Source organism: Pelodiscus sinensis, chromosome 22 (genome assembly GCF_052426305.1).
Source record: "Pelodiscus sinensis isolate ZL-2025 chromosome 22, ASM5242630v1, whole genome shotgun sequence".
Taxonomy (NCBI): Eukaryota; Metazoa; Chordata; order Testudines; family Trionychidae; genus Pelodiscus; species Pelodiscus sinensis.
This window is the reverse complement of record NC_143073.1, coordinates 17,304,598-17,329,767: the sequence shown is the minus strand read 5'-3', so window position 1 is coordinate 17,329,767 and position 25,170 is coordinate 17,304,598. Positions and strand designations below refer to the sequence as shown.

At 60.7% G+C, this 25,170-nt stretch overlaps 1 protein-coding gene across 2 annotated transcripts in view; it reads left to right on the top strand.

Moving 5' to 3' along the window:
- The window catches only part of ACHE (acetylcholinesterase (Yt blood group)), a 28,734-nt gene extending 8,574 nt beyond the window's left edge, over nt 1-20,160 (top strand). For both annotated transcript variants that reach the window (XM_014570129.4, XM_089772437.1), the window contains exons 2-4: nt 12,932-14,419; nt 14,613-14,779; nt 19,345-20,160. In XM_014570129.4, the coding sequence (XP_014425615.2) occupies nt 12,939-14,419; nt 14,613-14,779; nt 19,345-19,466 (1,770 nt within the window). In that variant the 5' untranslated portion in view covers nt 12,932-12,938 and the 3' untranslated portion in view covers nt 19,467-20,160. The remainder of the gene's footprint in view (nt 1-12,931; nt 14,420-14,612; nt 14,780-19,344) is intronic.
- Nucleotides 20,161-25,170: the final 5,010 nt, after the last annotated feature.

Sequence of the window (25,170 nt, the reverse complement as noted above, 5' to 3'; positions counted from 1 at the left end):
CCTGCCCTAAACAACTCCCCTGCCAGCCCTCAATCCCCCGCTAACCTTCAACAGCCCCCCACCAGCCATGCACAAACCCCTGCTTCACCCCCCGCCAGCCCTACCCCCATGCCCTGCACACCTCCCGTTTGCATCCCCCGGGAACCCCTGTACACCCCCAGCCAGCCCCCTCCACCAGCCCTTAACACCCCTACCTCCCTTGCCAATCCTGCATAGTCCCCATCCAGCAGCCCTGTGCATGCCCCCAGCCAGCCCTGTTTACCCCCTGCCAGCCCTGCAGCTAGCCCTGTGCCCCCCCATCCAGCCCTGTAAACCCCCCTCTCCCACAGCCAGCCCCATCGCCAACCTTGTGCTCCCCCCCCCCCAGCCTGCCTTGTACATCCCTCTCTGCCAGCCCTGGACACCTCCCTGCTGTAGCCTCCACCCAACTCTACAACATACCCCATCATCCCCACAACTAACTCCCCCCCCCTCAAGGACACCTCCCTACCCGTATGAATTAACCCCTCCCATTTTCCACGCCCTACTACAGAGAGAAGCAAACCTGCCTCCCTCCTGCACATTCCCCCTCTAGCCTGCACACACCCGCCCAACCCTGCACACCCCCAGACAGCCCCGCCCAACCCTGCACACCCCCAGACAGCCCTGCATACCCCCAGACAGCCCCATTCAGCCCTGCACACACCTGGACAGCCCCGCCCAGCCCTGCACACCCTCAGACAGCCCCGCCCAACCCTGCACACCCCCAGACAGCCCTGCATACCCCCAGACAGCCCCATTCAGCCCTGCACACACCCGGACAGCCCCGCCCAACCCTGCACACCCCTAGACAGCCCTGCATACCCCCAGACAGCCCCATTCAGCCCTGCACACACCCAGACAGCCCCACCCAGCCCTGCACACCCCCAGACAGCCCTGCATACCCCCAGACAGCCCCATTCAGCCCTGCACAGACCCGGACAGCCCCACCCAGCCCTGCACACCCCTAGACAGCCCTGCATACCTCCAGACAGCCCCATTCAGCCCTGCACACACCCAGACAGGCCCGCCCAGCCCTGCATACCCCCAGACAGCCCTGCATACCCCCAGACAGCCCCGCCCAGCCCTGCATACCCCCAGACAGCCCCATCCAGTCCTATACACCCCCAGACAGCCCCGCCCAGCCCTGCTCAGGCCTGCACACCCCCGGACAGCTCTGCTCAGCTCTGCATACCCACGCCTAGCCCTGCACTCCCCCGGACAGCCCTGCCCAGCCCTGCACACCCCCAGACAGCCCTGCACGCCTCTGGACAGTCCTGCCCAGCCCTTCTCAGCTCTGCACAGCCCCAGCCAGCCCTGCAAACCCCCAGAAAACCCCCAGCCCTGCGCACCCCCAGTCTCATCCAGCCCTGCACACCCCACTGCCAGCCTAGTACATGCCCCACTATCCCCCTCAACCAACTCTACCCCCCCAAAAGGTGCCCCTGTGTGAATTAACCCCTCCCGCTCTGGAGTTTTCCATGCCCAGCTAGAGAGAGAAATGCAAAATTCTGCACATCTACACCTTGTACATCCTGAATTCCTCCCTATATTCCCCCAGCCAGCCTACCAGCCAGCCCTGTACACTCCACACCAGCCCCCCCAGACCAGTGCTCCCCTATCCAGTCCTGCAGCCAACTCTGTACAAACTCCTTGATCCACCCACAGCCCCCCATACAGAACCTCAGTCATCCAACTTCTAATCTAATCAAGTCCAGCTGCTCCATCCTCCAGCCAGACAAATTGGGCACACCCCTCTGCCACCCTGTCTGCCGCCGCCTGTCCATCCCTGTGCACACACCTCTGTCACCCTGGCTGCTGCCCTCCCATCCCTATGCACAGCACTCTGTCACCCTATTTGCTGCCGGTCCATCCTCATGCACACCCCTCTGGCACCCTGTCTGCTGCTTGTCCATCCCTGTGTACACCCCTCTGTAAATCTGTCCATCCCTGTGCCCACCCCATGTCACCCGTCCATCCCTGTGCATGCCTTCTGTCACCCTGTCCATCCCTGTGCACACCCCTCTGGCATCCTGTCGGCCACGTGACCATCCTGTGCACACCCCTCTGGCACCCTTCTGCCTCCTGTCCATCCCTGTGCACACTCCTCTGTCACCCTGTCTGCTGCTTGTCCATCCCTGTGCACACCCCTCTGTCACCCTGTCTGCTGCTTGTCCATCCCTGTGCACACTCCTCTGTCACCCTGTCTGCTGCTTGTCCATCCCTGTGCACACCCCTCTGGCATCCTGTCTGCTGCCACCTGTTCATCCCTGTGCATGCCCCTCTGGCACCCTTCTGCCTCCTGTCCATCCCTGTGCACACCCCTCTATCACCTTGTTTGTCACCTGTCCATCCCTGTGCCCACCCCTCTGCACACTGGCAGCCACGCCACCATCCCTGTGCACGCCCCTCTGTCACATTGTGTACTGCCTGTCTATCCCTGTGCACACCCCACCATCAAACTGTCTGCTGCCACCCATCCATCCCTGTGTAAACCTCTCTGTCACCCTGTGTGCAGCTTCCTGTCTGTCTCTGTACTCATCTCTCTGTCACTCTGTCTGCTGCCCATCCATCCCTTTGCACACCCCTGTTACCCTGTCTGCCACCTATTCATTCCTGTCTGCACCCATCCATCCCCGGGCATAACCCTCTGTCACCCTGTCTACCACTGCCCATCCATTTCTGTGTACATCCCTCTGTCATCCTGTCTGCTGCCCTGCCATTCTTGTGCACATCCTACCATCAACCTGTCTGCCACTGCCTGTCCATTTCTGTACACACCCCTCTGTCACTGTCTGCTGCCCATCCATCCCTTTGCACACCTCTGTCACCCTGTCTGCAGCCGTCCATCCCTGTGCACACCCTTCTGTCATCCTCTCTGCACCTGTTCATCCCTGTGCACAAATCCCTGTCACCCAGTCTACCACGTGTCCATCCCTGTGCACACCTCTCTGTCACCCTCTCTGCACCCATCCATCCCTGTGCACAAATCCCTGTCGCCCTGTCTACCATGTGTCCATCTCTGTGCACACCCCTCTATTATCCTGTCTGCTGCGTGTCCAGCCCTTTGCACACCCCCTCAGTCATTCTATCTGCCGCTGCCCGTCCATCCCTATACACACACCCCTGTCACCCTGACTGCTGCCCATCCATCTCTGTGCACACCCTCCTTTCACCTTGTCTTCTGCCACCCGTCCATCCCTGTAGCCCTGTCTACTGCCTGTTTATCCCTGTGTACACTCCTTTGACACCTTGGCTACGTCTACACTGGCCCCTTTTTCGGAAGGGGCATGCTAATTTTGAAAGTGGGAATAGGGAAATCCGTGGGGGATTTAAATATCCCCCGCGGATTTAAATAAACATGTCCGCCGCTTTTTTTCCGGCTTGGGGAAAAGCCGGAAAAAAAGCGTCTAGACTGGCCCGATCCTCCGGAATAAAGCCCTATTCCGGAGGATCTCTTATTCCTACTTTGAAGTAGGAATAAGAGATCCTCCGGAATAGGGCTTTATTCCGGAGGATCGGGCCAGTCTAGACGCTTTTTTTCCGGCTTTTCCTCAAGCCGGAAAAAAGCGGCGGCCATGTTTATTTAAATCCGCGGGGGATATTTAAATATCCCCCGCGGATTTCCCTATTCCCACTTTCAAAATTAGCATGCCCCTTCCGAAAAAGGGGCCAGTGTAGACGTAGCCCTTGTCTTCTGTCACCTGTCCATTCCTCTGCACACCCCTCTGTAACCCTGTTTTCCACCTGTCCATCCATCCCTGTGCACACCCAACTGGTTACCCATCCATTCCCCACACCCTCTATCTATCGATCCCCACACACACACTCTGTGGGTATGTCTACACTACCACCCTAGTTCGAACTAGGGTGGTAGTGTAGACATACCCTGTGTTTCTCCATCTTGCCAGTCACATCCCACTTCCCCCCTTTCCTCCCATGCCCCAGGGCTGAGCCCTCCAGACAGGGTACAGTGTTAGCGGGAGGTTCCCTGGCTTGGGCCCTACCCATTGCAGTATGTCTGGGTGCCAGAGGTTCTCCCTTTCTGGGCTGGAGCCATGGCATGGGCTCCCTTTATGAGGCTGGGATCTGGGCACTGGCAGGTGGGCTGTTCCAGCAAAGGTAAGGCAGGTGACAGGGAAGGGCCTGCGGAGTTGTAGGGTTCTGTGGGGAGGGGTTGTCTGGCTCAGGGGGGTCCCTTACAGACGTGCGGGGAGCTCTGAGATCCGGGTGCTGCAAGATCCGGCAGCACCCAAATCTTGATGGGCTGCATACAGAAGAGAGGTGGAGTCAGAAAGAGGGAAGCCAGCAGGCACATGACTGGGTGCATCAGGGAGAAAAGAAGGCTGGGAGTTTGGGGGTAGATGATTGGTTTGGGGGGGACACAGTGCTGGGGAGCAGAAGGAGTGTGACTCGGAAGGTGAGTACAGGGCTTAGGGGTGAGGGCAGAGAATGGTGCAGAGGGAGCCAGAGTGCCCGGGGCTTTGTGGCAGAAGAGGGAGAGAAATGGTGGGGTACAAGACTGGGGGGCTGAGGGCACAGGAGGGGAGGACAGAGGAAGGGGTAAGGGAGTAGCTGGCAAATTGCCCCACCATTGGGGTGAGACACCCCCCCACACACACACCATGCCCCCTCCCACACATGCACACATCCATGCATGCGCACAGGGAAATAAGCGAGACACTGAGGCAGGGCCCAGACTGTGGAGTGCTGGCCAGACGGGGTTGAAGGAGGGAGTCAGGCAGGTGAGGGCACAGGAAGGGCAAGAGAAGGACATGGGGGGAATCTGCATCCTGAGGCCCGTGCTCCCCAAGTTGGTGCCTGTGGAGACACGGGCTGTGTTTATTAACAGCCATGAACACGTGGGAGCAGGGGGTGGGGCTGGGATTCTCCCGGCATGAGACTGGGGTGTGGGGCTGGCTATTCTAGAGACCCCCAAGAGCCTCCTCGGGCAGAGAGATCATGTGCGTGCGTGTGACCGCACTGTGATCCATGCACAGTAGGAGTGCAGATGGGGTATGTGCCCATACATTTGAATATGTGCCATGCATGGGGAGGTGTTTCATGCTTGGGGGGTGTTGCACATGTGTGTTCCACACCTGGTATGTATTCCACACCTGTTGTGTGTGTCACATGTGTGTTCTGCACCATGTGTGTTGCACACGTGTGTTCCACACCTGGTACATATTCCACACCTCTTGTGTGTGTCACGTGTGTGTTCTGCACCATGTGTTTGCACATATATATGCCTATGCCTGGTGTGTGTGCTGCATACTTGCATTCCATGCCTGGTATGTTTGTGCACATGTGCCCATTACGTGTGCATGACCATGCATGTGTGTGTTCCATATAGGGGGTCCATACATGTGCGTTGCTCATGATGGGATCTCATGTTCCACGAGACCACTTCTCTCCTGAGCTGCCCCCAGGGGCTATTGGAGGTTTTTGGCCCCAGCCTCCATTGAGGGATGGGAGCAAGTGGTGGGGTGTTCCTGCCTGGCTGTTGGTCCCTAAATTCATGGCCTGTCTCTGATCGCCCCAGCTGGGTTGGGGGCTCTGGTTACAGGGGCCAGGGCCGGGGGGAAGGCCTGGGAGGGTCTGGTTACCCGGGCCAAGAGGAGGTTGTTGGAGGGAGTCTGGTTACAGGAGCCAGGGCGCGGCTCCGGCACTCGGAAGCCACTGCCTGCCAAGTCGGGGAGCGGGGGTTGGGTTTCCAGTGCCCCCGCAGCAGGCGTCAGTTCCGGCCCCATGGCTCCCCAGCTCGGCAATGGACAAAGCAGATGGGGCGGGAGGGGGGCTGACGATGACCCCATCCTGCCTCTGAAAGGGGAGCCCAATGCCCCGAACCCCAGATTGTCCCTCTGTGTCTGGGCCAGGGGGTGCCACAGGATCTCCAGCACTCCCTCCCCAAACCGCCCTTCCCCACCTCACACAGGCCTGTGCAGAGACATTGGGGGCCTCCACCTCCCCTCCTAGGCTCCCCTTTCCCTTTAGATATGGAGCAGAGGGTCCCCCAGGTCCATGCCCTAGCACGATACCCTCCCCCCCACACACACACACACGTCAGCTTCCAAGTGAGCGCCTGGGAATTTCCGTCCGGGGTATTTTGGGCACTAACAGCTGGGTTGGCGCCTGCCTTAAGCGCAGCTGCTCCCCGACAGTGGGGGGGGGGGCTGGCTCAGGTCCCTTCCGGGTGGGTAGCACCCATCCCCCACCCTCTCCTTCATCTCCCCTTCAAACCCAGCTGCAGGGCCCCCGGCAATACCCCCGGCAACACGTGGGGCCCAGTCTAGCAAAATACTAGCTCTCCCACAGCACCCTCTGCTGGCAGCCCTGCCCCCAGAGCCAAGGCTCCTGCCCCACAGTGCCCCTGATAGGAGCCCTCCACAGCCAGTGTCCTACCCCATAGCATCCCTGCTGGGAACCCCCATTGTTGGGCTTGCTGCCCCGTGGCCATCCTGCTGAGAGCTACCACAGCGTCCCTGCTGGGAGCCCCTCGCAGCCTGGGCTCCTGCCCCATGGTGCCCCCTGCTGGGAGCCCCTCGCAGCCTGGGCTCCTGCCCCATGGTGCCCCCTGCTGGGAGCCCCTCGCAGCCTGGGCTCCTGCCCCATGGTGCCCCCTGCTGGGAGCCCCTCGCAGCCTGGGCTCCTGTCCCATGGTGGCCCCTGCTGGGAGCTCCTCGCAGCCTGGGCTCCTGCCCCATGGTGCCCCCTGCTGGGAGCCCCTCGCAGTCTGGGCTCCTGCCCCATGGTGCCCCCTGCTGGGAGCCCCTCGCAGCCTGGGCTCCTGCCCCATGGTGCCCCCTGCTGGGAGCCCCTCGCAGCCTGGGCTCCTGTCCCATGGTGCCCCCTGCTGGGAGCCCCTCGCAGCCTGGGCTCCTGCCCCATGGTGCCCCCTGCTGGGAGCTCCTCGCAGCCTGGGCTCCTGCCCCATGGTGCCCCCTGCTGGGAGCCCCTCGCAGCCTGGGCTCCTGTCCCATGGTGCCCCCTGCTGGGAGCCCCTCGCAGCCTGGGCTCCTGTCCCATGGTGCCCCCTGCTGGGAGCCCCTCGCAGCCTGGGCTCCTGCCCCATGGTGCCCCCTGCTGGGAGCCCCTCGCAGCCTGGGCTCCTGTCCCATGGTGCCCCCTGCTGGGAGCCCCTCGCAGCCTGGGCTCCTGTCCCATGGTGCCCCCTGCTGGGAGCCCCTCGCAGCCTGGGCTCCTGCCCAATCATTTCCCTTCATTTTTGGGGTCGGCCAGTCCTCGCCCTTGAAGGTGGGAGCTGGTGGTTGCCGCTGATGAGGACAGACCTGGTGAGGCAAGATGGTTCCTTTGCCTGAGGTCGGCTCTGTCCCTCTCCCCCACCCTCCAGCAGCACTTTGGAGGATGGACAGGTTAGTGCTGAGCCTGTGAGCAGCGGGGGAACCTCTACAAGGCCCCGAGCCAGGCTGCACCTGCACGCCGCCCCCTGTGGCTCAGTGCCACAAATGGGCACTCAAACTGCACCGGACCCAGGCCACGGCTCTGAGCTCGGCAAGGAGGCCAGGTGGGAAGAGTGGGAGGCACAGCCGGCGAACAGCAGCAAAGCAGCTGTGGGTCCATGGGCAGCCGGCAGGGCTGGCAGAGGGAACACTCTGGGAAAACAAGGCCATGGCAGCAAAGCTAAATGAATTTCTTTGTACCGGTCTGTGCGGATTGCCCCATCCCGGGTTGATCCACAGAGATCTGGTGTCAGCAGAAGATTTGATACGTCACTTCGCCCAGCTGGGATGAAACAGCTCAGGAAATTACAGAGCTATGTCCTGTAACCTACCAGCTAACACCCTCTGGGCCAGACAACTAGGAGCAGGAAGTTTGGATAGAGCACTCTTCCTCTGACTTCCCTCACTCCTCATGCCATGAGGGTCACAGGAGTTAGAGTAAGAAGTCCTCCAGCTCGACAGTATTTTGAGGTGGCAAAATAACTGCTTGTTGTGTAGATGCAGACTCTGTTATTCTGAAATAACACTGCTGTGCAGACGTACCCTGGGGGTGAGATGCCGATTTTTTTCAAAGGGCTTTAGAGGTGATCCTGGCAATTTCGAGCCAGTATGTCTGGCTTCAGTACCGGGCAAACTGGCCAAAACACCAGCAAAGAACAGAATTGTCTGACACAGCGAGGGACCCGGTTAGTTGGGAAAACGTCAATGTGGATTCTGTAAAGGGAAATCAGGCCTCTCCAGTCTACTAGAGTACTTTGAGGGGGTCAACAAGCATGTGGACAAGGGGGATCCAGTGGCTACAATGTATTTTAGCTTTCCAGAAAGCCTTTGCCAAGGTCCCTCACCAAAGGCTCTTAAGCAAAGTGACTTGTCATGGGATAAGAGAGAAGGGCCTCCCATAGGTTGATAACTGGTTAAAAGATAGGGAAACAGGGCAGGAATAAATGGTTATTTTCAGAATGGAGAGAGGTAACAAGTGGTGTCCTGCAGGTGTCTGTACTAGGACCAAGCCTGTTCAACATATTCATAAATGACCTAGAGAAAGGGATAAACAAAATTTGCAGCTGATACTAAACTGCTCAGGATAGTTAAGACCGAAGCAGACCGTGAAGAGCTTCAAAATAATCTCACACAACTAAGCGACTGGGGAACAAAATGGCTAATGAAATTTAATGTTGATAAATGTAAAGTAATACACATTGGAAAACATAAATCCAACTATACATATAAAATGATGGGGACTAAATTAGCTGTTATGCCTCAAAAGGGAGAGATCTTGGCGTCATTGTGGATAGTTCTCTGAAAACATCCACTCAGTGTGCAGCAGCAACTGAAAAGGTGAACAGACATGGGCATGGTTAGGAAAGGTAACATGACAGAAAATATTGTATTGCCTCTGAATAAATGCATTGGTTGCCCATGTCTCAAACCCTGCCTACACAAAAATGAGTGCAATTAGGAGGCTGCAGATTTGAAATGATGAGGAAGTGCTTTGTCACATAGCATCCCGTTCACTTGTGGAACTCCTTGCCACAGGATGTTGAGGTTAAAAGTCTAACAGGGCTCCAGAGACAATTCGCTGAGTTAAATGAGGCTAGGTCCTGCAATAGCTGCTAGCCAAAATGACCAGAGATGCAGCCCATATGCGAGGTGTCCCTGACCGGCAGGAGCTGGGCGTGGGCAGCAGGGGATGGATCACATGATTGTTGCCCTGTGCTGTTCATTCGTCCTGGGGCACCTGGCCCTGGCAGCAGATGGGATTTTGGGCTAGATGGACTATTAGGGTATGTCTAGATTGTCGGCAGAGGGATGCAGATTAGGCAGGTTGACATTGCAAACGAGGCAGGGATTTAACTATCCCGTGCCTAATTTGCATAAAAATGGCTGCCACGTTTTGCTGACTCAGTACTTTGTCAGCAAAAAGTGGCAGTCTAGAGTGGGATCTGTTGAGAAAGAAAGCCTTTTGCAACAGATCCTGTAAACCTCCTTGCAGGAGGCATAAGGGATCTGTCGAAAAAGGCTTTCTTTCTCCACAGATCCCCCTCTAGACTGGGACTTTTTGCCGACAAAGTGCTGAGTCGGCAAAACGCAGCGGCCATTTTTATGCAAATTAGGCACAGGATATTTAAATCCCTAACTCGTTTGCAATGTCGACCTGCCTAATCTGCATCCCTCTGCCAACAGAGGGATGCAGTCTAGACACCCTCTCTCTGACCCAGTCAGGCCTAGGGTTAAGGATGTAAAATCCCTTTTAATTGGTTAACCAGTTAAATGGGGGGCAGGCGGGGAACTGCTTCAGCCCCTACAGCTTAACCAGAACCAGTAAGCATCACCCATGAAGGTTAACCTTAACTGGTAACCTTTCGCATCCCTGCCTCGGATGCCAGGGGAGCACAATCAGGGCTGGGGGAGCCCAGGGCTGGGCTGGCAGGGGCTGCAGGTCGGGAGGGGGGCACGGGCAGGGCTGGGCTGGCAGGGGCTGCGGGTCGGGAGGGGGGCACGGGCAGGGCTGGGCTGGCAGGGGCTGCAGGTCGGGAGGGGGACACGGGCAGGGCTGGGCTGGCAGGGGCTGCAGGTCGGGAGGGGGGCACGGGCAGGGCTGGGCTGGCAGGGGCTGCGGGTCGGGAGGGGGGCACGGGCAGGGCTGGGCTGGCAGGGGCTGCGGGTCGGGAGCGGGGCACGGGCAGGGCTGGGCTGGCAGGGGCTGCGGGTCGGGAGGGGGGCACGGGCAGGGCTGGGCTGGCAGGGGCTGCGGGTCGGGAGGGGGACACGGGCAGGGCTGGGCTGGCAGGGGCTGCGGGTCGGGAGGGGGGCACGGGCAGGGCTGGGCTGGCAGGGGCTGCGGGTCGGGAGGGGGACACGGGCAGGGCTGGGCTGGCAGGGGCTGCGGGTCGGGAGAGGGGCACGGGCAGGGCTGGGCTGGCAGGGGCTGCGGGTCGGGAGGGGGGCACGGGCAGGGCTGGGCTGGCAGGGGCTGCGGGTCGGGAGGGGGGCACGGGCAGGGCTGGGCTGGCAGGGGCTGCGGGTCGGGAGGGGGGCACGGGCAGGGCTGGGCTGGCAGAGGCTGCGGGTCGGGAGGGGGGCACGGGCAGGGCTGGGCTGGCAGGGGCTGCGGGTCGGGAGGGGGGCACGGGCAGGGCTGGGCTGGCAGGGGCTGCGGGTCGGGAGGGGGACACGGGCAGGGCTGGGCTGGCAGGGGCTGCGGGTCGGGAGGGGGGCACGGGCAGGGCTGGGCTGGCAGGGGCTGCGGGTCGGGAGGGGGACACGGGCAGGGCTGGGCTGGCAGGGGCTGCGGGTCGGGAGAGGGGCACGGGCAGGGCTGGGCTGGCAGGGGCTGCGGGTCGGGAGGGGGGCACGGGCAGGGCTGGGCTGGCAGGGGCTGCGGGTCGGGAGGGGGGCACGGGCAGGGCTGGGCTGGCAGGGGCTGCGGGTCGGGAGGGGGGCACGGGCAGGGCTGGGCTGGCAGAGGCTGCGGGTCGGGAGGGGGGCACGGGCAGGGCTGGGCTGGCAGGGGCTGCGGGTCGGGAGGGGGGCACGGGCAGGGCTGGGCTGGCAGGGGCTGCGGGTCGGGAGGGGGGCACGGGCAGGGCTGGGCTGGCAGGGGCTGCGGGTCGGGAGGGGGGCACGGGCAGGGCTGGGCTGGCAGGGGCTGCGGGTTGGGAGGGGGACACAGGCAGGGCTCAGTGTCTGTGTTTGGCCCCTGCTGCCCAGACAAGCCGGTTTCCCCAGGAGACGCTGCCAAAGCCTCAGGATTTTGGTGCCACCCTGTTTGCACTGTGATCAAGGTCCTGTTTCTCACTGGCTCCGGCTGCCCCTTCCCAGCCCTGTAGAGTCCAAGGCCAAGTGCATTCAGAGCCAGGCAGGTGGTAGCGCGTGTGCAGGGGCCCAGTGGCGCTGGCTGGGAAGGGGGGATTGTGCACAGGTGTGATGTGAGTGTGCAATGGGTGGGCTGGCGTGTTACTCTCTGGAGCAGGTTGTGTCAGGTTGTGTGTGTGTGTTGGACTGCTGGGTGGTTGTGTGGGGTTGCCAGGATGCTGTGTGGTTTTGTGCATGTGGTGAAAGATGTGTTGTTTGCTGGGTGGCTATGTGTGTACCCCAGTGTACTGAGTGGTTTTGTGTGAGGTGAGGTGTGTGCGTGTGCTGGGCGGTTGTGTGTTTGTGGTGAGGTGTGCATGTGCTGGGTGGTTTTGTGTGCGTGCAGTGAGAGGTGTGTTGTTTGCATTGTGTGTTGTGTCTATACCCCAATGTGCTGGGCGGTTTTGTGTGTGTGTATGTGTGTGTGCGGTGTGCATGTGCTGGGTGGTTTTGTGTATGTGTGGCGAGAGGTGTGTTGTTTGTGGGCATGCGGTGAGAGGTATGTTGTTTGCTGGGTGGTTGTGTCTGTACCCCAGTTTGCTGGGTGTTTTTGTGTGTGTGTGGTGTTTGTGTGCATGCGGTGAGAGGTGTGTTGTTTGCTGGGTGGTTGTGTCTGTACCCCAGTTTGCTGGGTGTTTTTGTGTGTGTGTGTGGTGTTTGTGTGCATGCGGTGAGAGGTGTGTTGTTTGCTGGGTGGTTGTGTCTGTACCCCAGTTTGCTGGGTGTTTTTGTGTGTGTGTGTGGTGTTTGTGTGCATGCGGTGAGAGGTGTGTTGTTTGCTGGGTGGTTGTGTCTGTACCCCAGTTTGCTGGGTGTTTTTGTGTGTGTGTGGTGTTTGTGTGCATGAGGTGAGAGGTGTGTTGTTTGCTGGGTGGTTGTGTCTGTACCAGGTGTGCTGCCTGCTATGCTGTGTTTGGGGGTGGCTCTGTTGGTGGACGAGTTGTGTGTGGCACTTTGGGGCTGGACGGTAGGGTGTGTCACAGCCATGTGCGGCGGCGGAGGTCATGCATTGCACACGGAGGAGGCCATCATGTGCAGTCCAGGGGGCCCAGGCTGGATTCTCCGGGTGGCATGTGTGTCCCGGAACTGTGGGGGGCTGGGCTAGGGATCTCCTGGGGCCCAAGGGGGCAGCTTGGACACATCAGCCGTTGTGGGCTGGGTGGGACGGGGGCAGCGATACCATGGGTCAAGGTGGGGCGGGGGTTGTGTTAAGGGCAGGGCACCCGGTTATGCCCCATGGATACCGCAGCTTCAACCCCACACCAGGGGCCCCCCCACTCCAGGAACTGCTCCCAGATACCTGGGTTCCTGCTCTAAGCTCTCCCCTCCCAGAGCCAAGGGGAGAACTGGGAGTCCTGGCTCCCAGCCCCCTTTAACCACTAGCCCTCACAGCCCTCCTGGGGCCCCAGTCCCTGCATGCAGTTGATAAGCTGCCTGGGGCTGGTGGGTGGGGTCAGGCCCCTGGTGGGTCTCTTATCAGGGCAGGCGGCTGGGGGCCATCCTGACTGGGTTGTGCACGGGTGCGGGTGAGGGGCTGCTGCTGGGTAAGGAGGCATCTCCTGCTTCCCCCTAAATCTGTCTCTCTGCTCCCCCTGCAGACACGCCATGGCCGGAGCCACGCCCACCCTCCTGCTCTGCACCGCCCTGGTGCTCTGTGCCGGGGCCGACGAGCTCGTCACCAACACCCGGGCAGGGCAGGTGCGGGGCTTGCGGGTGCCTGTGCTCACCGGCCACGTCTCCGCCTTCCTGGGCATCCCCTATGCCGAGCCACCCGTGGGCAAGCTGCGCTTCCGGCACCCAGAGCCCAAGAAGGCCTGGAGCGGGGTGCTGGACGCCAGCGCCTACCGTCACGCCTGCTACCAGTACGTGGACACCCTGTACCCCGGCTTCCCCGGCACAGAGATGTGGAACCCCAACCGGGAGATGAGTGAGGACTGCCTCTACCTCAATGTGTGGGTGCCCTCCCCGCGCCCCAAGAACGCCACCGTGCTGGTGTGGATCTACGGCGGGGGCTTCTACAGCGGGGCTGCCTCACTGGACGTCTACGACGGGCGGTACCTGGCCTACACAGAGCAGCTGGTGCTGGTCTCCATGAACTACCGGGTTGGCGCCTTCGGGTTCCTGGCCCTTTCGGGCAACCCGGAAGCGCCGGGCAACATGGGGCTTCTGGACCAGCGACTGGCGCTCCAGTGGGTCCAGACCAACATTCATGTCTTTGGGGGCAACCCCAAGGCGGTGACGATCTTTGGGGAGAGTGCGGGGGCAGCCTCAGTGGGCATGCACCTGCTGTCGCCCGCCAGCCGCCCGCTCTTCCGCCGCGCCATCCTGCAGAGCGGCGTGCCCAATGCCCCCTGGGCCACCGTGTCACTGGCGGAGGGCCGGCGCCGGGCTGCGCTGCTAGCCAAGCTGGTGGGCTGCCCGCCGGGCAATGACTCAGAGCTGGTGGCCTGCCTGAGGGGCAAACCGCCCCAGGAGCTGATCGACCAGGAGTGGCAGGTGCTGCCACACCAAAGCGTCTTCCGCTTCTCCTTCGTGCCCGTGGCAGATGGGGATTTCTCTGCTGAAGCCCTGCCAGGCGCCGGCCCCACCAGGGAGACCCAGGTGCTGCTGGGCGTGGTGCGGGATGAGGGCACCTACTTCCTGATCTACGGGGCACCCGGCTTCAGCAAGGACAACGAGAGTCTGATCAGCCGGGAGGATTTCCTGGGCGGGGTGCGCATGGGGGTGCCGCAGGCCAACGAGCTGGCGGCCGAGGCCGTGGTGCTGCACTACACCGACTGGCTGGACCAGGACAACCCGGTGAAGAACCGGGAGGCCATGGACGACATCGTGGGGGACCACAACGTCATCTGCCCTGTCACCCACTTTGCCCTGCGCCTGGCCGAGCAGGGCGCCCGGGTCTACGCCTACCTCTTTGACCACCGCGCCTCCAACATGCTCTGGCCCCCCTGGATGGGTGTCCCCCATGGCTACGAGATCGAGTTCGTCTTCGGCCTGCCCCTCGAGCCCACCCTCAACTATACAGCCGAGGAGGCTGCCCTGAGCCGCCGCATCATGCACTACTGGGCCAACTTCGCCCGCACCGGGTACCGGGCACCAGCTGGGGCCCCAGCCAGGGGATGGGGGGCCTGGAGAGCGGAGTCTGGGGATGGAGGTCCCTGCATTGGGTATAGGTGGATGGGTTTGAGGATCCCAAGAGGGGGTTGCCTGCACTGGGAGGTAGGTGGGTGGGTTGGGAGGCCCCAGCCAAGTGTGACCCTCTGTCCTCTTCCTGGGCAGGAACCCCAATGAAGCATCGGAGCGGGGGGCCCGCTGGCCCCCCTACACATCCCAGCAGCAGCAGTACGTGCAGCTGAACCTGCGCCCCCTGGCTGTAGGGCAGGGGCTCCGAGCCCAGGTCTGCGCCTTCTGGAACCGCTTCCTGCCCAAGCTACTCAACATCACTGGTGAGATGCTGGAGAGGGGCATGCTGCATTGGGGGGAGGGACTGATGGGGGGGACCTTGCATGGGGGGCATGAGGGGGTCATCATGGGGGAGCCCTTGGCTGGTGGGGTAAAGGATAGATGGATGGGGGACATGGGAGTGGGGTGGTCAGGGAGCTCACAGAGGGAAACTGAGGCAAGCCAAGCCAAATATACTTCCCCTCCCCCTAATCATGGCCCTAGCCAGTCTGGTATCCTGCCCTGCAGGTGTAACTCCCCATCCTCTTTTCTTTCTCCCCTCTAGAGTCATGCGCTGCCGCTGACAGGGGACAGGGGCTCCCCGCAACCCCTCTGCCCCTCCTTGTCCTCCTTCCCCTCCTCGCCCTGCAGCCCCGGCCCTGAGAGCGGATCCTGCATGCAGATGGCTGGCCAGGGCCGGGGTTGGCTCAGGGCAGAGCTGGCCTCAGCCTGGGGGAGTTGGGGGCCACTAGTGGGCACCCAGCCAGAACTCACTGAAAAAGACACTGGGGCACTCAGTTGGGGCCTGTGGAACTCCTGACCACAAGAGGGCACCCAACTGTTGCCATGGGGACAGCACCCTGCCCCAGGGCCGGCCATTTCCTGGCCAGGATTTTAACGCTCTGGCTGTGACTGGCAGCTTCTTCTGCGCTGCTGCTGCTGCTAGGCCCCCCGGGGCCGTCGGCGGGAAAACTGGAGCTGGGGGTTGGGTGGCAGAAGCTTTGTTGCATGCTGCACAGCCGAGGCATGTCTGCACCCCTGTGTGCATGCAGACACAACACGTGTGCTCTGCAGTCACACCTCCCATGCGTGCACACTGCACACGCACACACTGCACACTGACACACACTGCAAAACCACTGTGCATCTGCACTCCTGTGCACACACAGACACAATGTGCACACTGCAGACACACCCACCATGCACCCACCTATCCACTGCGTGCACACTGCACACTGCCATGCACTGCACACTCACTGCATGCACAGTGCACTGCACAACTACTGAACATGTACACCCCTGTGTGCATGCAGTCACAACACATGTGCCCTTCAGTCAGAACTGCTGTGTGCTTACCCACTGCACACCTTGACACATGGCCCAATAACTGCACACACACGCGGCACGCATGCACTTCTCTTAAATGCAGTTCACACTGCACACTGATACGCTCTGCCTGCCCATTCACTTCACACCTACACTGGGCACACTGCACATTATTCACAGCCCCTGCACACAGATACACTATGTGCGGCTGCTGCACACTGACACACATGAGCACAGCCTCCTCACTGCATAAACACTGTACACGGAGCTCATGTACACTGCATGTGTTTACTGCACTGCGTCTAAAGACATAACACTATGTGCACACTGGCATGAGCATGGACATGCACACTGCATATGCTACACACTCACTGTATGCCAGACACAAAACCTATGCTTACACATCACTGCACCTTCACTGCCCATGGTAGTGCACACTCACTGCACAAAGCCACACTGCATCCCTGCATGCACTGCACCTGTGCACAGACATGCATGGTACAAGCACTGCGTACACGTGCACTGACATTAGTCACGAGCACTGCTCAAAGCAATACTGTGCATGCCTGCACAGTAATAGTACCTGTGCACACACGTGTGATGCCAACATTGTGAGCACACGAGGACTCTAGGTGGGGACTGCTGTATCATGCTTGCTCTGAGCTCTGCATGGGGCATGGGACTGATTCAAGCCAGGCAGAGGGAGGGGGAACACCAAACTCACACTGGCTTTCCTGATCCCTGGGACCCAGACACCCCTACACCCAGGTGGGAGATGCTGTCACCCACCAACCTGCCTGTGCCCGGCCGATGGCTCTGCCTGGGGGTTTCTGGCTATTTATAAAAGACTTTTCTGTGTTTCCCTTTGCATGTCGTGTCCGCATCTTTGATGATTCAGCACATGCACACACAGCCGCTATCAAGTGATTGTGGGGAGGGAGCAGGGGATTGTGGGGAATGTGTTGGAGGGGCTAAGATGGGGGCTGGAGTGAGGAGGTACACACAAGGTCGGGGGGGATGAGAGGCACAGGGGGAGGGGTCCTGGGGTAGAGACAGGGGCCCTTCCCCACTAGAAGCAGGACACGGTTCAGGTGGGAAGACGAGATGCATGAGGGGGGAGCAGGTCCCTAGGGTGACACCGCTTTGCAGATTCAGGATGAAGGGAGGGGTCGTTTGGCTCTGAGCCCTTCCACCCCAGAAAAGGAGCCTGATCCCCCCAGCTCTGACCCTCCAGCCCCCATGCCCCTCCCAGAGAGAGAAAGCCCAGGAGTCCTGGCTTCCAGCCCCCTGCTCTAACCTCCCAGCCCCCAATCCCTTCTCAGAGCTGGGCGAGAGCCTGGGAGTCCTGGCTCAGTAATAGAAGCTAAACTGCATGGCACTGTTCGGCCACTGGGTGGCGCTGAGTGTCAAATAGCTGATGGGAGCCTGGCTCAGCCCCACTGGGCCAGAAGGGGCACGCCTGGGGCAGGCACACAGGCTGGGCTGGTCTCGGACACGCGGCAGCGTCTCCTCAACATGCCCCTCGCGCCCAAGCAGTTAGATTCCACGGGCTCCACCGAGCCCCAGCACCATGCTCGCCCCACACTGGGGGGACCCTGCCAAGCGCCTGCCGGCTCCAGTGTGACCCGACACCTGCTTCCCACCCCATAGGCAGGCGGGTTACAACATAGCAAGTTCCCTGCCCAGCCCAAAACTCCGCAGAGCCCCCGGGCGGATTGGGCGAGCCGCAAGCTATCTGAGACAGGCTGGAGATCGGGCCAACAGATCCAAAGTGCCCACTTCAGTCCCAGTCACGGAGCCAAGCAGGGCCGAGAGCAGCCACCACTGGAAAACCTGACTCCTAGCAGCAGGAAATGCCATTGTGGCCAAACGCGCTGGACCAGGAGTGAGGATTTAGGCCGGGTCTTGCAGTCTGCGGGCACCGGCTGTGGAAGCGCTGGAAGGGCACCGGCCGTGGAAGCTGAGGAGAGGCACCAGCCATGGGAGCGCAGGAGAGGCACCGGCCGTGGGAGCGCAGGAGAGACACCGGCCGTGGGAGCGCAGGAGAGGCACCGGCCGTGGGAGCGCAGGAGAGACACCGGCCGTGGAAGCGCTGGAAGGGCACCGGCCGTGGGAGCTGAGGAGAGGCACCGGCCGTGGAAGCGCTGGAAGGGCACCGGCCGTGGGAGCGCAGGAGAGGCACCGGCCGTGGAAGCGCTGGAAGGGCACCGGCCGTGGGAGCGCAGGAGAGGCACCGGCCGTGGAAGCGCTGGAAGGGCACCGGCCGTGGAAGCTGAGGAGAGGCACCGGCCGTGGGAGCGCAGGAGAGGCACCGGCCGTGGAAGCTGAGGAGAGGCACCGGCCGTGGGAGCGCAGGAGAGGCACCGGCCGTGGGAGCGCAGGAGAGGCACCGGCCGTGGAAGCTGAGGAGAGGCACCGGCTGTGGGAGCGCAGGAGAGGCACCGGCCGTGGGAGCTGAGGAGAGGCACCGGCCGTGGGAGCGCAGGAGAGGCACCGGCCGTGGGAGCTGAGGAGAGGCACCGGCCGTGGAAGCACTGGAAGGGCACCGGCCGTGGGAGCGCAGGAGAGGCACCGGCCGTGGGAGCGCAGGAGAGGCACCGGCCATGGAAGCTGAGGAGAGGCACCGGCCGTGGGAGCGCAGGAGAGGCACCGGCCGTGGGAGCGCAGGAGAGGCACCGGCCGTGGGAGCGCTGGAAGGGCACCGGCCGTGGGAGCTGAGGAGAGGCACCGGCCGTGGGAGCGCAGGAGAGGCATCGACCGTGGGACCGCAGGAGAGGCACCGGCCGTGGAAGAGCAGGAGAGGCACCGGCCGTAGGAGCCCAGAAGAGGCAGCTTGTCCATCCAGAAGCATAAAGTGCAGCATGGGCACGAAATAGGGATGTTTCGGCAGCTGGTCGCCAGGGAGAGCTTGATGGTGCTGGACTCTGGAGAGCAGAACTCAAGTCGGGGAGCACTCAGACGGAGACCGGCTCTGGTCAGTGCCAGTTTGGAGGGAAGGCTGCCAGTGCTGGTTGTCCCAACCCACCGAAGTAATGAATCCAAGGACAGAGCAGGCCACAGTGCTAGGAAGCCCCTGACATATCCCACTTGCACGGAGCGAGCAAGGTGGAGAGAGCAACACCGAGGGCCAAGAAAACGCAAGCACAGGGTCGAGCGTGCCCCCAGGACGGAACAGCTCAGGATGAGTCTGGCCAGGATCCGAGCTCCATCCAGGCCAAGGGAACCTGAGCTGAAGAGGCCATGAACACTACCACGCTAGCTGGATGCCGGGCTACATTCCCAGCCTCCAGGATGGGGGAGGGCTCCCAGGGATTCAGCGCCCAGAGGGGACGGGCTCCAGCGGAGGTTGCGGGGTGCACTATGGGCGGAGGGGTGAGAGGACAGAGGCTTGCGGGTCGGAGACACGGCCTAGCCAATGGGCTGGTGAGCAGTTCGGGGACAGGGAGAAGGCGCCATTCTGGGAAGGGGGCTCTAGGCCCATCTTGGAGGGTCACTAACCTCCCCTCCCCCATTTCCTCCCCAGATAACATTGAGGAGGCAGAGCGGCAGTGGCGGCTGGAGTTTCACCGCTGGAGCGCCTACATGGGCCACTGGAAGAGCCAGTTCGACCACTACAGCCGGCAGGACCGCTGCTCTGAGCTGTGAGAGGGAGCCCTGCCAGCCCCCTCCCCCGCACCCCAACCTCCCACCGCTGCTCCGAGCTGTGAGAGGGAGCCCTGCCAACCCCCTCCCCCGCAATCCAACCTCCCACCACTGCTCTGAGCTGGGAGAGGGAGCCCTACCAGCCCCCTCCCCCGCACTCCAACCTCTCACCACTGCTCTGAGCTGGGAGAGGGAGCCCTACCAGCCCCCTCCCCCGCACTCCAACCTCTCACGACTGCTCTGAGCTGGGAGAGAGCAGCCCCCCCTTATTCTCCCTCTCCAATGCACCTCAGCCCCATCCCTTCTCCCCACTGGCCCCCCAGCTATGGGGGATGGGGGGCTTAAACTGAACTGTGCAATCTCAGACCCCCCCAGTCTAAGGTGTGTGTGTGGCCACCCCCGTGTGACAGGAGCCCCCCAGCCCCGTATCTGTATATAATGGTTATTTAAGGGATTTGTCAGAAATAAATATCTATATTATATAAGGTAGCAACCCTGAGTCACGGCCCGTGAGCCTCGCTCTGCCCCCAGCCCCTCCCCACCTGCCCCCCCAGTCCCAGTCCCTCACCTGGCCCCAGCTCCTCCTGAGCTAGCCCCTCCCCCAGCCCACCAACTACACCCCAGTCCCTGCCCACGTCCCACCCCTCCTGCAACGTATCAGAGGGTATGTCTACACTACCCCGCTAGTGCGAACTAGCGGGGTAATGTATGCATACCGAACGTGCAAATGAAGCCCGGGATTTGAATTTCCCGGGCTTTATTTGCATAAGCCGGCCGGCGCCATTTTTAAATGCCGGCTTGTTCGAACCCCGTGTCGCGCGGCTACACGCGGCACGGGCTAGATAGTTCGGACTAGCAAGCCAGTGGAATGAGGTGTACAGATAGTTCGGAATGGCTTGCTAGTCCAAACTATCTAGCCCGTGTCGCGTGTAGCCGCGCGGCACGGGGTTCGAACAAGCCGGCATTTAAAAATGGCGCCGGCCGGCTTATGCAAATGAAGCCCGGGAAATTCAAATCCCGGGCTTCATTTGCACGTTCGGTATGCATACATTACCCCGCTAGTTCGCACTAGCGGGGTAGTGTAGACATACCCTGTGCTATTCCCAGCCACTGGCAGCCTCCCCCGACCTGCGCCCAGCCCCCTACCTGCCCTTCACTCCCTCATTGCTCCCTCCTGCAGCCCCCTGCCCTCCTCATCTCTGCTCCTCCTGTCGCCCAAATTCTCCCAGCCCCACTCCAACCCACCTAGCCCCATGTCAGTGCCCTTCTAGCAGCCCACAAACCCCCTTCCCCAAAGTCTGAGCAGGAAACTGCCCCAACGAGTGGAGGGCAGCCCAGACCCACCCACCCTCAATGTGCATGGCCGATGCGTAGCGCCCCGGGCCCAACCTGTGTGTGACCCAGTCAATAAAGGAATTAAAGACACAGACTCTTCCTGTGGATGTGGGACTGCGCGTCAGGAGTGAGGGCCACCAGCAGGGCTGAGGGAGCCCATGTAGGATGTGACAAAGTGGGGATTGTATTGCCTTTGTTATGTTACATATGATTTCTACTGTCCTGTGGTAATCCCATGTATGTGCCTCAGTTTCCCTGGGCACTGCACCAATACCTAGATGGTGATGGGGATTTCAGGTGTGGCTCCCACTGAGGGAGGTGACCCTAGCCCCAGCAGGCACACAATGGACAATCCCTTTGCAACTTGACCCCAAGAGAGGGTGCAGCCACATGACACCTTTTGCACCCAGGAAGGAGAACAAAGACCGGGGGAGGGGTTGACTAGGGGACTAGGACCAGGCAACCAGGCCCATGGGTTAGTCTCAGCTGGCCTAGGCTACAGCAAAGGGATCAGGGGATTAGCTCTGGGACCCCTCTCCCCAGGTGGATGGTTCCTGCTTCTGGTTCCTGTGCTGACAAGTCTGTTCTGTGCTGTGTCCCTGCTGCCTAATAAACCTTCTCTTCTAGCTGCCAGCTGAGAATCACGTCTGGCTGTGGATGGGGGTGCAGGGCCTGGTGACTCACGCACACCTCAGACACACTGGTGGCAGCAGTGGGATGCATGGCACCCTGTGGATGGAGCAATGGAGCATCCAGCAGCAAGTGACCAGGGCATAGTAAGAAGAAGGGGAACTAGCAAGAGCCGGGCGCACTGAAGGCCAGTGAGGTGTTGTTCCAGGAGACAAAGGAGTTGAACCACAAAAGAGTGTGGTCCTCAAGAGGGGTGTCAACCCAAGGAGGGGTTCCCTCTGGGGCTATGGGAATTGGTCCCAGGAGTCGGCAGGGCCTGCGGCCTTGGCTCCGGGAGGGGCTGTGACCCTCAAGGTGACTGGCACACTGAAGGGTTCTTCCTGGGATTCACAGAGTGCTGCAAGAACGGGTGTGGGAGTCTGAGAGCCCTGGGGAGCAGTGGGGGCTAGCCTAGAACTGTCAGCCAGGTGCTGAGCTGTGTAAGGAGAGAGGGCTGCAAACTGCAAGTTCCCCAAAGCCCTGCTAATTCCCCAGCTAGAAGAGAATGATCCTCCCCAGAGCTGGTCCCTGTCCTGACCAGACAGCCCCTGAGGGCACTTTGGGCCCCCACCCAGCTGAGGATGGGGAAGGGGCCGGAGGCAAGCAAGTGAACCCTGGACACTAGGACCCACTCGGCTAGTGGTTTATCACAGCTGGATTCCCCCTTGCTGGAGCCCAGCTAAGACAGAGGAGCTGCAGGGCCTTTAGGAGGAACCTGAGAAGCAGTGGCAGAACCAGGAGAGGGAGCAGCAGGACCGTCCTAGGGGTGTTTAAGTCTCAGCTTCACAAAGCCCTGGCCAGATTGATTTAGTAGGAATTAGTCCTGCCTAGAGCAGGGGGCAAGGAGGTTTACAGGATCTGTCGAAAAAGGCTTTCTTTCTCAACAGATCTCACTCTAGACTGCTGCTTTTTGCCAACAAAGTGCTGAGTCGGCAAAATGTGGCAGCCATTTTTATGCAAATTAGGCACCAGATATTTAACTCCCTGCCTCATTTGCAATGTCGACCTTCCTAATCTGCATCCCTCTTCCGACAGAGGGATGCAGTCTAGACATACCCGGAGAGACAGCAGCAGGGCCAGGAGAAGGAACGGCAGGACCAGGAGAGGGAGCAGCAGCATGGACAGGCCATGGCAGGGCTAAGGATGTTAAATATCCGTTAATTGAATAGTTGAGTAACCTCATGAATTCTTATTGGTTAGTCGACTAGTCTATAGTCCCCTAGGGCGGGGCCAGCAGCCGCTGTATCAGAGGCAGCAGCATGGGGTGCCAGGCAGGGTGCCAGGTGGAAGCTGGTCTGCAACAGTGCGGGGTAGCAGCAGCCCCTGTCTAGGGGGGGGTCTGAGCTCCCAGACCCAACACACGCTGGAACTGAGCTGGGCTGCCTGCCTATCTGGCTCCCAATACACTTTAAATGCAGAGCTGAAGCAGAGGTAAGTCAAGGACCTGGTGTGAGCCAGGACTGAGCCAGACTGCTGGCCAGTCTGCTAAAAAATTTACTGGCAGGGGTGGGAGGGAAATGCATGCAGTCTATTCCATTGACCTATAAGCTTTTGCTTATCAGTTAATCGACTACACTATTACATCCGTTGGCAGAGCCGAGAGGCAGAGAGACCCCTGCTGCGGTGAGTGGGGAAAGGCCCAGGGGGCCCAGGACTGCATGGAACTAGGATGTGGACGTGCTGCCCCAGTGTAAGGGAGGGGGGGCATAGATCCCTCCTTGCTGCCTTTGAGAGCCTGCGACCTGCACCAGGCCGACCCAGCAGACAGGCTCCCGCATCTCACCCCCTTACGGGATCCCAGGCCCAGGGACGCTCATCCAGAAGGATGGGATGGAGGCAGGGCACTCTGAGCTGTTCAGACAGGCCCTGCTGCACAGGGGTGGGCTGACTCTCGAGACGAACAGGAAAAGGTTCTGGAGTTCACAGAAGGCCCCAGGGGAGACCTACCTGGCCCGCCGCATGGGGCCATACGCCCGCAAATGGGCAGGTGGGGCAGGGCCCGGACCTGGCTGAGCTGATGATGCTGGAGCAGCTGTATGAACACTGCCCCCCGACCTGAGACTGTGGCTGGCGGACAAGAGGCTGGAGGACCTGCATGGCAAATGGTTGAGGAGTTTACAGACCCCTGCTCCAGGCATGGAGGAGAGCCCCAGAGGTACCAGCTCTCAGCTGTGCAGCGGGGAGAGGTGCCCATAGTTTACCAGGAAGGGGGACTCAGGTAAACTCCTCCCAATGGGGGCAGCCAATACCTGGGTGGACCAACCGGCCTGAGGGAACCAAAGGGACCAGTGCCCCAAGCTCCAGGACAAGCTGAGCAAACCAAGGGTTAACTGGCTGGGGCTGGAAGAGGGGCAGGCTGTCCTCCGCTCAGCTGGGAGAGGCCCCTCAGGCCAGCTCCTCTGTAAGGGTGTTAAGTATTGACTAACTGACTAATCAAATAGTCGATGCATTTTGTGTTTAGTCAATAGGGCGCCTCTGCCTTTGAAGTGTAGCGACAACCCAAGGGCTGCATGGAGCCCGGGATCACCTGGAGACTCCCCCACAGACTTCAGGCTCCGTACAGCGCTGCCACTTTGAAATGCCACGAGGAGCCTGATGCTGGGCTGCACGCAGCGTTTGAAAGCGACAGCGCCACATGCGAGCCCGGGGTCTGGCCCCAGGCTTCAAGCAGCGCTGCCACTTTGAAGTACCCCCTCCGCTTCCCCCCCACCTTGCTGCGTCTAGCTGATGGAGGCAGCAAAGGGGGGAAGCGACTAGTCGACTGGCCTGTCCACTATCCCATGAACATTTACTTATTGGATAGTCGACTAGTCCTTCACATCCTACTCCTCTGTGGGGCCTGATGCTCCGGAGGCAGGTTTCTCAGTGTACAGGGTGGGGGCAGGGCTGCCCTGCGGAGCGAGTGCCTTGTGCCCCTGGAGGTGGATGGGAGGAAGGTCACGGGGGCTGGGACACGGGCACAGAGGTGACGCTGGCCCAGCTGGAGCTAGTGGCACCAGACCACATGGTGCCCAACACCCAACTGACCCTGATGGACATAGACGGTACACCATTCAAGGTGCCCATGCCTAGAGTGCAGCTGAAATGGGGGGCTCCCAAGGAAGTGAGGGTGCACCAGCACCTGCCTGGTGAGGTGCTGATGGTGGTGACCGAGAGGACTGGCCAAAAGGATCCCACAGTGCCCTGGTTGTTACCTATAGCCAGAGCCGGCGAAGGGCACTCAGCCAGGAGTCTTTGAGGCTGTCCAACAGTCCTGCTGGTCCTGCGACTCCTACCAGAGGGGAGGGAAGGCCTGGGACAAGAAGAAAGCCATCTTGAGGGGCCATCTTGAGGGGCCATCACAGAGGAGCCTTTCCAGAAGGTGGCCCTGGATACAGTGGGGCTCCCCAGCCAGGCAACCCGGCCTGGGAAAAAATACATCCTGGCAGGTGGATTTCATACTCACTACCCTAGGCCGTGTCTCCGTCCCCCATCAAGGCAGATGCTGCTGAACATTTTCAGCAGGAGGGAGGAGGGACATCCCCAAGGAGGTCCTCACAGGCCAGGGATCCAACTTCATGTCTGCCCTGCTCCAGTGCTTGTGGGTGGCACACCTAGGCTGCTGGAGAGGCTCAATGTGTGAAACAGATTGTTCCTTCCTAAGTGGAGCACTTTGCAATTGTCCTTATTGAACTTCATCCTGTTTACCTGGGACCATTTCTCC